Raw genomic sequence first — 11,820 nt, 5'->3', positions numbered from 1 at the left:
CAATAGCCTTGCGGTGTCTTCAGCATTGGGAGATCTCAAATACTCCTGGCCAAACACTTGCACAATTCCGACTGCGAAGCGCTTGACCCACATAATGGCTTGACTCTCACCCATGGCCAAGTGATCATCAACTAGATCAGCGGGGATACCGTATGCCAACATACGCAAAGCGGCTGTCACCTTCTGAAAGCTGCTATGCCCGAGCTCTCCGGCGGCATTCCCCCTTTGCTGAAAAAACCGGTCATGGCTCGCTAGTTTCTCTGTAATGCGCCTGAACAACTCGGTGCTCATTCTAAACCGGCGACGAAAGTACGACTCAGGGTATGTGGGATTCTCCACAAAATAGTGCCTCATCAATCCGTTGTGGGCATCGATCCTATCCCTCCAAATTTTCTGCCGTCCCATAACCGAACCACCGTGCTTCGGTTTTTTATTGATGTGCATAGCTAGGATCATTGCAAGATCCTCCTTTTCCATATTAAATTCTTCCTCGAAAGAATCATATGACGAACTCATCTACAATGTTTAATTTAAACTAGACTATAAAAACTACAAACAACATGCACTAAATTCATGTAAAAAATGTGAAGTTGAAGCAATACATATTTACGGGCGTTTTGTCGAACACCTTGCGGGCGCCGAGCGGCAGTGGGCGGTCGGGCGCTGTTCGTCGGAGGACTACCGCGCGCGAGGGGCGGCGGTGACTAGAGGGAGACGGAGGAAGCCGGCGCGGCATGGGGATAGGCCGGGAAAGCGCCGGAACGGTCGTCGGAAGAAATGGGGTGGCGCCGGCGGCGGCGGCTGAATGGGGTAGGTGGAGTTGCGAGCGAGCGCTCGAGTGTCCAGCGCGCGGGCAGACACATCAAATAAACGACGTGTGATGGCGTTTCGGCCGTCACGCTGAACCAGGCGCGATTTTTACGCCTTCGTTGGAGCGTCCGGAGCGGTGGCGCGCGTAAAAAACACTAATTTTTTAGCGCGGCACTTATATAGCGCGGCTGTTGGAGATGCTCTTGCCAATTCAAAAAGCAGCGATGGCGACCAACCAATCAAAGATGAAACCCAACACATTCTGCATATACATAACATATACTGCTATGTAGAAGAACTAAACCAAACCACACCACACCACACCAGAAGTTCCAGCGAGAAAAGAGAATGGCGGCATCCGGCGCTGCTCTGTGCCTCTCCGTTGTCCTGCTCCTCGTCGCCGTCTGCTGCCGCTCCGACGTCGACTTCATCTACCAGGGCTTCCAGCACGCGCCCAACCTGAGCCTGGACGGGTCGGCGTCGGTGCTGCGCGGCGGCGCGCTCCAGCTCACCAACGGCAGCGAGCGCCTCGTCGGCCACGCCTTCTATGGCTCCCCCGTGGCCCTGGGCACGCTCGACAACCAGGGAGACCTCGCGGTCTCCTCCTTCAGCACGGCCTTCGTCTTCGACATCGTGACCACCGGGATCGGCGGCGGCTACGGCCTCGCCTTCGTGGTGGCCCCGTCCAGGGTGCTCCCCGGTGCGTCGCCCGAGATCTACCTCGGCGTACTCGGGCCGACCACCAATGGCAAGGCCTCCAACCACGTCTTCGCCGTCGAGTTCGACACGGTGACCGACCTGGAGATGAATGAGACCAACGGCAACCACGTCGGCGTCGACGTCAACAGCCTCGTGTCCAACGTGTCCGAGCAGGCCGCGTACTACGCCACCGGCGCCGACGGGGAGGACAGGAAGATGCCGGTGAAGCTGGAGAGCGCGCAGCAGATCCAGGCGTGGATAGACTACGACGGCGGTACCAGCCTGCTCAACGTGACCGTCGCCCCAGTGTCGTCCGTGGCTGAGCGGCCGCACCGGCCGCTCATATCGACAAAGCTTGATCTCCGGTCGGTCTTCAAGGAGAACATGTACGTCGGCTTCTCTTCGGCGACCGGGAAGCTCGCGAGCTCGCACTACATCCTGGCATGGAGTTTCCGGACCAATGGGCTCGCCCAGCCCATTGATCTCCGCCGGCTCCCAAGGTCCTCATCATCAAATTCGCCGCGGTGGCTTGTGCGGGAACGCTCACCTTGGTTGCCGCAGCGATGGTTACTGCGCTCTGGCTCCGGCGTAGGGCGGCGCTCGCCGACAAGCTGGAGGAGTGGGAGCTCGAACACCCCCAGAGGATTCTATACGTCGAGCTCTACAAGGCGACCAAGGGGTTCAAGGAGAGCGGGCTTCTCGGCTCGGGCGGTTTCGGCCACGTGTACAAAGGCGTGCTCGGACGCCGTCGGTCCGGCTCCGGGTCCGGGTCCGGGTCCGGCGAGGAGGTGGCCATCAAGCGGATCTCCAGCGGCACCAAGCAAGGGATGAGGGAGTTCGTGGCGGAGGTCTCGAGCCTGGGGCGGATGCGGCACCGCAACCTGGTGGAGCTGCGCGGGTGGTGCAAGCACGGCCAGGACCTGCTCCTCGTCTACGACTTCATGCCCAACAGCAGCCTCGACGCGCACCTGTTCGGCGGGGGCAACAAGGTGCTCGCGTGGGCGCAGCGGCTCAACGCCATCCGGGGCGTGGCGCGCGGCCTGCTGTACCTGCACGAGGAGTGGGAGCACGTGGTGGTGCACCGCGACGTGAAGGCCAACAACGTGCTGCTCGGCGCCGACATGGCCGCGCGGCTCGGCGACTTCGGCCTGGCGCGCCTCTACGAGCACGGCGCGGCCCCGGGCACCACGCGCGTGCCCGGCACCCTGGGGGACATGGCCCCGGAGCTCACCGTGACCAGCCGCGCCACCACGGCCACCGACGTCTTCTCCTTCGGCGCGCTGCTGCTCGAGGTCGCGTGCGGCCGCCGGCCCGTCGAGCCGGGCGAGGCGGCGGACGTGGTCCTGGTGCGGTGGGTCCGGGACTGCGGGCTGGACGGCAACCTGCTGCGCGCCGTGGATCCGAGGCTGGACGGGTGCTACGACGCCGGGGAGGCGAAGCTGGTGCTGTGGCTCGGCATGGTGTGCAGCCAGGGCCGGCCTGAGGCCAGGCCCAGCATGAGGCAGGTCTGCCAGTTTCTCGACGGCGAGGAGGTGCTGCCGGAGGACGCCGTGCTCGTGTTCTCGGATCCCGACTCGTCCGTGATCTCTGGGTCGTCCGTGCTCTCGTCCATGACCTGGTCCTCCTCCGGTGGCACCATGTCCGTCGGCTCGCTGCATGGCGGTCGGTGAGCTGCGGGGTACTAGAAGGTTAACTGACTGGTCTAGATGTATCGCGCATGTGCAATTCGCCAGGGATGCCCACTTGTTCTCTGTGCACGAGTAAGAGTAGAATGCATTGGAGGTCATAAACCTACACCGTGTGTGTTAACTATGAAAAGAGAATGTACATCCACATCCTAGGTTTGGTATGTCTGTATGGGGCGATGGCTGATGCCACATAGGCAATATTTTACAAAACCCTCTCAAGTGTAAATTAGCCTCTCTTTTTTTAGGATCAAGTGTAAATTAGCCATTATAATTTCGTGGTTCTCTCCTTATTTGTATTATTACCGGGCCAATCCTTTACGCCGTTACTATAGTTCGGGATAAATCAAATAGGCACACTGGGCCTATTCATACATGACAAGTGGTGAAAATTTAGCCCCACAATGCTAACGACAGTGAGTTAGACCAACAACAACAAAAAAAAAGTCTTTCAGTTCCAAACAGGGTGAAGTATCTAAACTCTGCACTTTGGATCTGTAATAACTTCATTTCAGTGTTTTGTTAAACTTCATCTACATGAAGAGAAAACGTGTACTATCAATCGACGGGGAAACCAAGAAATTGGTTGATCAGTGCCACAACTGGCTTCGCCTCTCCTGGCACGTAAGGCTGGAGCGCATTCAGATCCATCGCCTCGACAGTCTCTCGCAGCGTTTGTGGATGGGCACACAAAAGGTGATTCCTCTCGGCCAGTTCCTCTGCTAGCTCGCTTTGGTGATTGTCCATCAGATCTTCATTCACAACGACGATAAGAGGCTTGCCCAATCGCAGCGTCTCAAATATGCTGCCAGAACCTGTCAGCAATAAGTTAAACAAACAACAGTTTGGAATGCCTTTTCCAACCATTGATGTCGCTAAAATGCAACACCGACAGCATATTATTTTCCATAACCCTCTTACTCTAAAATATAGCAAGTTCTCCAACAACAAAGTCGAACGGGCTACATACAGGTGCAACAACAACAAAGTCGAACGGGCTACATACAGGTGCAACAACAACAAAGTCCTGATTCCATGATCAGTAACGACTACGCCAATTCAGCAGGTACCTTTGTCCACCTGCTACAAAATTCACAGGAACTGACCACCTAGTAATGGACATATTTCGAAATGCTAGAGTCTGTAGTACTTATTTCCTTATTGCCAAAAAGTTATTTGAAGTTAAAATTACAAATCCATAAACAATGACAGGAGAATCAAAATCTGTAGCATAAATTTCTACAGGTTTAAGTATTGTGACAATATCAGTGTGGAAGAGGTTTGCTTAGGGCAAATATTGTTACAACAACCAACATACATAGGCCAAAGGATTCACCATAAAAAAAATCTGCTTCAAGTACTGTTCCATTATAGTTCTCTCAAGAAAATAAATCTATTATTCAGATTTGATCATCACCTGCATGACTGATGACTAAGGATGCTTCTCGTATGTTGTCAGCTATGCTTGGTAAAAAGGTGAAATGCTCAACTTGAAGATTTGAATTCCCCGAGGCCTATATTCAAGAAGAAAAGGCTAAATCCATGCTATTAATCGTTAAACACAAACCACAATCGTTGATCATGGTACAGTGAAGCAGAAGATACTAGATAGTACGTAAGAACTAGGACTTAAGTAGGCCTTCTGGTCTGTCAATTATTTTAAGTATATAAGGTGCAGCTCTTATTTAGAAACCAAATTATATGCTCTATCTTGGACATAACAAAGTGGTGCAATATGGAAATGAAGTGTATATCCACAAGAATCAATTAACATATAAGCGAGTTAGTTCCCCATTTTTCCATCAGATCATTGTCCGGTTCATTTCCACCTTATAATGCATAAAAGCCTAACTGTAACCAAATTCTGGATTTCGGCCTATAATACTTTATATAGAAGGCACCAGTTCGCCAGACTTCAGATATCATAGTTAGCACACAAAAAATGTAAAACAGTGTGAACCTGCCTGAAGTGCGGACAATCAAATTTTTTACCCTGACGCTGCATATGTTCCCTTTTTTTGCCACCTATCCTGTTTGACTTTATCCTATATTTTGCAAGTTTGACATTTTTTTCATGCGATAGTATGGTATATGCATCAAAAGAAGTAGATTATAGCATTAAAAGTATCAGCACCTATAAGGATGTCACAATTTGTCACAGAAACATCTTCATGCAATTTCTTTCCACAGGCAATGAACAATCTACCACCTAGATGTCAAATCAGCAGCTATAGATCTCAGTTGATCGGATACTATGTCCATTTCAGGATTGATAAGCGCCATTAAAAATCCATTACTCCTTGAAGTAGTAAACCTGACGAGATTGCAAAACATTATTTGACTTCCCCTTCTTTCCTACTAAGAACACTATGGGTTTGCAATTTTGATAACATAAGGAGACAGATATTACCTTGGATGGCGTGTATGTTCCTCGGCCCATTTGAATCCTAAGGTCTGTGTAACCTTTCTGCAGTAGTGCTTGTTTGACTTCCTCGGAATCTACCACTTTGACAAGAGCATCAAAACATGTCGTCCCTACTGTGACAAACACCATTCGCCTTTCTCTATCTCCCATCTCTTCTGAAGAGTAAGCTCTGTAGAAAAACATGACAAAATGACATCTGGCTCGATATAGCACACAATGATATAATTCATGCCATCATCACCCATATTCCTCAACTCAGTTTTCTACTTCTTTCTATTTTTTCTACAAAACGCATCAAATTGAGTTCCATCAACACATTACACATACACACAGTACACAGTTCCATTAGGTGCATACACACTGTGACGCTATTGGCAGGAAAAAAAACGATAAAATTACCGAGTGCAGCGCGACGGCCCGGGAGTAGGACGGCGACGCGGATTTGTGGGCGGCTGGGCGCAGCGGAGGCAGGGCCCGGCGGCCGGCGGTGGAATCCGGGACTGTGTAGAGACCTCAGCCCAGGGCGGACAGCACCGCGGTGGCGGTAGCCAGCAGGCGGCAGCAGCACGGCGGGCGGAGCGCGCAGGACGGCGGGGGGTCGGGAGCGCGCGGGGCGGCGGCGGACTGCAGGAGCTCATCAGTTAGGTCGTGCGGTCGTAGTTGGCAGATCCTATTCGCCGAAAATGGATTATTTTGTTTTCTTTTTCTTTTTTCTGCCTTTTCTCCTTATATTTTTTTACTTTCTTCCTAAATTCGAAAAAATGTAGTATTCCAAATTTGTTTAAATTTTCAGAAAATGATCGAAACTCCAAACTTGTTCATGTTTTCAGAAATTGGTCACATTTTCCAAATTTGTTCACGTTTACATAAATTGGTCACGTTTGTCAAAATAAAGTTCACCGTACATTGAAAAATGTTCACTGTGTATAAGAAATGTTCGTTGTATATAGAAAAATTGTTCGACATGCATTCGAAACAAAAAATCACCGTATATTTTAAAAAATGTTCAATATGTATTTGAATAATGTTCACCGTATACAAAGAAAATGTTCAGTGTGTATTTTAAATTCATATTTTCTAAAATTTTCACAGTTCAAGAGCATTGTCCAGAATTTGAAGTTTGTTCGCATTTTCAAAAATTGTGTTTGTTCACATTTTTGAATTTTTGTCCACTTTTCAAAAATTGATCATATTAAAAAACGATTTTTGAAATTTTTTCATGATCTCAAATATTATTCACATTTTTTTAAACTTGTTCACAGTTTTCCAAGAAATGGTCGAATATTTTTTATTTTCTTTTGGATCAGCCACTGCATTTGTTCTTATTAGTTCGCGCTGCCTATTAATCACACACACTCACCAGCTCAAGTGGTATGGAACACCTGCTCTCCAATGTGCGGTTGCGAGTTTGATTCCTCGACAGAGCGCAAATTCTTTTGGGGACATTTTAGTAGTCGCACAACACGGCTCGCTACAGCGGGTGTTTGACGCTCGAGCGTCAACTAGGGGCTCTCATCAGGAAGGACCGCAGGAGTATGAATCTTGAGCCCATATAAAATCCTATGTGTTTTTAGGGTTATATAAAAAACTAAAATCACTAACTAAGGGGTATCCCTTGCAGAAGTCACTCTCACTTTAGCTAAAAAAAGTTATTCTCACTTTTTTGGTGCTGACAAGTGGCACATTGCATATATGCCACTTGTCACAAGATGAGAGTTTTCCATTTTTCTTAGATTCATTTTTTTAAAACGTTTTATCTCTTTGACCGTGCATCATCACGAACTGTTTTCATTGTTGGATTTTTTGTGTCAAGATCTTCAAAACTAGATACCATATTAATAGGTTTCGACATGCTTTTTTAAGGAGAAAATAGAAAAAAAACTGAAATAAAAAATAAAACAGAATAAAACAAAAACCAAAAGCAAAAATAAATTGAAGCTAGAAAAAAATAGAACCCAAAAGTGCAATGTGCTTTTTCCTTTTCGGGAAATGCAGTTTGTGCTTTCGTGGAAGCAAAAACTGTGATTTTTCTTCTCGTGAAAGCACATGCTGTGTTTCTCACGTAAGCACCACCATGTTTTTCCCTTTTTATGAAGCATTATTGTGCTTGTCGTGGAAGTACAAGCTGTGTTTTTTCCTTTTTAGAAAGCACGACTATGCTTCTTATAAAAGTACTACTTCCCCACAAACCTGCCAAAATGTAGGAAAGCCCAAGCAAAATTGAAAAGAAGAAAGAAAAACACGTGCAGAAAAAACATGAAATATCAAGGGTGCTCTAGCATGCGACACGTCGCGGCGGATGGATGCATCATTTGGCATACTCCAAGGCCAAGCAGTAAATTTTGCGGGAGGCCTCCAATGGGTACTTTTCAAGTGATTCATATCGTCATCGTCAAGTATGCCTGTTTCAAATTTCATTCCCCCTTAATTAGTTGCTCTCATATAAAAATCTATATAGTACTCCCTCTTTTCCATAATAACGTCTTATATTATGTAAAACGGAGGGAGTAGAGCTTTGGAAAATCTCATGCACGGGGCCTGGGCCTGAGTGTCTGGAGCCCAGCTTCGCTACCAACTGGGGACGGCTGGAATGCAAGGATTGTTTTGCTAGAGAAGGTCGAGAGGGGAGTGGATGTATCTCGCTTGCAGTGATACACAATCACGTCTCGCCTTAAGGACGTCCTAAATGGACCGGCGGGAGTTCTGCTCTCCAACGCACATTTAAAAAGAATCTTTATTCAATGCCAAAAAATGATTGCTTAGTTTAAAAAAAATGGTTTTGTGACATTAAAAAATGTTTCAACGTGTATTTAATTTTCTAAACATATATTACAAAAAATATTCAAAATCATGTATTTGATAAAATTTATATCATGTATTTGAAAAAAGTTCAATGTGTATCAAAAGATGCTACACATGTATAAAAAAAGTGTACATTGTGTATTGAAAAAAGTAGGCATGTGTTGAGAAAAGGAAAAGAGAAAACGTGAAAGGAAAAGAAAAGGGGGGAGGGAGAATCCCGCTAAAACCATAGAAAACAAAAAAAAGCAAGGAAAACAATAAAAACCAACACATAAACACATAGGAAAAAAACACGCCCACTGAAACCCGAATTGGGCTAGTTCATAAAGCGAGAAGTAGGTACAAAGGGCGGTGAAAGAATATGCGATGCCCCCATGTTTGGTTTTGGTAATTGATGACAATCTCTATGGGCTAATGGTTGATTTGAGTTATATTTAAAGGTTTTGTCCATAGGCTTTTCTTGGAGTACATGTATTGGTTTCAAGGAGAGTTGGTGCCGACCAAAGCTATTCAAGAAATTATCCAAAGATTGGTCATGTGAGTGTTAAGCTTATTGCAAGCATGTCTTGAAGAAGAAGATTGTGTGATCATTCATGTCTACCTTCAAGACATCATCCAAATGAAGAGAATTGGAAAGATTCAAGGTTGATCAAGATTAAGTCAAGAATGAATCAAGTTGATCAACACACAAAGCATACAAGATGTACTGAGGGATGGCAGTTCGGAGCTCGTATGAAGAGGTTATGGCAGTTCTGGTTTTTCTCCCTGCGGTTGTACCGCGGTCGGTAGCGGTAGTACCGCTTATAGCGTCAAGCGGTAGTACCGCTCTGATACGTCTCCAACGTATCTATAATTTTTTGATTGCTCCATGCTATATTATCTACTATTTTGGAAATTATTGGGCTTCCTCAAGTGCCCTAGGTCTTCGTGAGCAAGCAAGTTGGATGCACACCCACTAGTTTCCTTTGTTGAGCTTTCATACATTTATAGCTTTAGTGCATCCGTTGCATGATAATCCCTACTTCTTGCAATAACATCAATCGGTGGGCATCTCCATAGCCCATTGATTAGCCTCGTTGATGTGAGACTTTCTCCTCTTTTGTCTTCTCCACATAACCCCCCTCATTATATTCTATTCCACCTATAGTGCTATGTCCATGGCTCGCACTCATATATTGCGTGAAAGTTTATAGGTTTGAGATTACTAAAGTATGAAAAAATTGCTTGGCTTGTCATCGGGGTTGTGCATGATGAGAGCATTCTTGTGTGACGAAAATGAAACATGACTAAACCATATGATTTTGTAGGGATGAACTTTCTTTGGCCATGTTATTTTGAGAAGACCTAATTGCTTTGTTAGTATGCTTGAAGTATTATTATTTTTATGTCAATATGAACTTTTGTCTTGAATCTTTCGGATCTGAATATTCATACCACAATTAAGAAGAATTACATTAAAATTATGCCAAGTAGCACTCCGCATCAAAAATTCTGTTTTTATCATTTACCTACTCGAGGACGAGCAGGAATTAAGCTTGGGGATGCTTGATACGTCTCCAATGTATCTATAACTTTTTGATTGCTCCATGCTATATTATCTACTGTTTTGGACATTATTGGGCTTTATTATCCACTTTTATATTTTTTTTGGGACTAACCTGTTAACCGGAGGCCCAGCCCAGAATTGCTGTTTTTTTGCCTATTTTAGGGTTTCGAAGAAAAGGAATATCAAACGGAGTCCAAACGGAATGAAACCTTCGGGAACGTGATTTTCTCAACAGATAAGACCCGGGAGACTTGGACCCTACGTCAAGGCACGTAACAGGAGGCCACGAGGTAGGGGGGCGCGCCCTACCCTACCAAGCGCGCCCCCACCCTCGTGGGCCCCCTGTTGCTCCACCGATGTACTCCTTCCTCCTATATATATCCACGTACCCCCAAACGACCAGAACAGGAGCCAATACCCCAATTCCACCGCCGTAACTTTCTGTATCCACGAGATCCCATCTTGGGGCCTGTTCCGGAGCTCCGCCGGAGGGGGCATCGATTATGGAGGGCTTCTACATCAACACCATAGCCCCTCCGATGAAGTGTGAGTAGTTCACCTCAGACCTATGGGTCCATAGTTAGTAGCTAGATGGCTTCTTATCTCTTTTTGGATCTCAATACAATGTTCTCCCCCTCTCTTGTGGAGATTTATTCGATGTAATCTTCTTTTTGTGGTGTGTTTGTTGAGACCGATGAATTGTGGGTTTATGATCAAGTCTATCTATGAACAATATTTGATTCTTCTCTAAATTCTTTTATGTATGATTGGTTATCTTTGCAAGTCTCTTCGAATTATTAGTTTGGTTTGGCCTACTAGATTGATCTTTCTTGCAATGGGAGAAGTGCTTAGCTTTGGGTTCAATCTTGCGGTGTCCTTTCCCGGTGACAGTAAGGGCAGCAAGGCCCGTATTGTATTGTTGCCATCGAGGATAACAAGATGGGGTTTTCTTCATATTGCATGAGTCTATCCCTCTACATCATGTCATCTTGCTTAAGGAGTTACTCTGTTTTTAACTTAATACTCTAGATGCATGCTGGATAGCGGTCGATGAGTGGAGTAATAGTAGTAGATGCAGGCAGGAGTCGGTCTACTTGTCTCGGACGTGATGCCTATATACATGATCATACCTAGATATTCTCATAACTATGCTCAATTCTGTCAATTGCTCAACAGTAATTTGTTCATCCACTGTAGAGTACTTATACTCTTGAGAGAAGCCACTAGTGAAACCTATGGCCCCGGGTCTATCTTTATCATATTGATCTCCTACTACTTAGTTATTTCCTTTGCTATTTACTTTGCATTTATTTTACTTTGCATCTTTATCATAAAAATACCAAAAATATTATCTTATCATAACTATCAGATCTCACTCTCGTAAGTGGCCCTATAGGGATTGACAACCCCTATTTGCGTTGGTTGCGAGGATTTATTTGTTTTGTGCAGGTGCGAGGGACTCGCGCGTAGCCTCCTACTGGATTGATACCTTGATTCTCAAAAACTGAGGGAAATACTTACGCTACTTTGTTGCATCATCCCTTCGTCTTCGGGGAAAACCAACGCAGTGCTCAAGAGGTAGCAAGAAGGATTTCTGGCGCCGTTGCCGGGGAGGTCTATGCAAAAGTCAATATACCAAGTACCCATCACATACCCTTATCTCCCGCATTACATTATTTGCCATTTGCCTCTCGGTTTCCTCTCCCCCACTTCACCCTTACCGTTTTATTCGCCCTCTCTATTTGTCTCTTTTTTCCCGCTTGCCTTTTGTTTGCTTGTGTGTTAGTTTGCTTGCTTGTCACGATGGCTCAAGATAATACTAAATTGTGTGACTTCACCAATACCAACAACAA

General features: G+C 46.0%; 1 protein-coding gene and 1 pseudogene across 1 annotated transcript; one reads left to right on the top strand and one right to left on the bottom strand.

Moving 5' to 3' along the window:
- Positions 1–1,129: 1,129 nt before the first annotated feature.
- LOC119288523 lies at positions 1,130–3,419 on the top strand (annotated as a pseudogene).
- Positions 3,420–3,615: 196 nt separating this feature from the next.
- Positions 3,616–6,285, bottom strand: LOC119284587 (UDP-N-acetylglucosamine transferase subunit ALG13 homolog). Its single transcript, XM_037563715.1, has 4 exons — positions 6,019–6,285; positions 5,605–5,788; positions 4,612–4,708; positions 3,616–4,009 (listed from the first exon to the last, which is right to left on the bottom strand). The coding sequence occupies exons 1-4, from the start codon at positions 6,255–6,257 to the stop codon at positions 3,753–3,755; spliced, it is 777 nt and encodes a 258-aa protein (XP_037419612.1). The 5' UTR covers positions 6,258–6,285; the 3' UTR covers positions 3,616–3,752.
- Between the last annotated feature and the right edge of the window lie 5,535 nt (positions 6,286–11,820).

This window comes from Triticum dicoccoides, chromosome 4A (genome assembly GCF_002162155.2).
Source record: "Triticum dicoccoides isolate Atlit2015 ecotype Zavitan chromosome 4A, WEW_v2.0, whole genome shotgun sequence".
Taxonomy (NCBI): domain Eukaryota; kingdom Viridiplantae; phylum Streptophyta; class Magnoliopsida; order Poales; family Poaceae; genus Triticum; species Triticum dicoccoides.
Note: the sequence above shows the minus strand (reverse complement) of the source record. Positions and strands in the feature narration are given on the sequence as shown.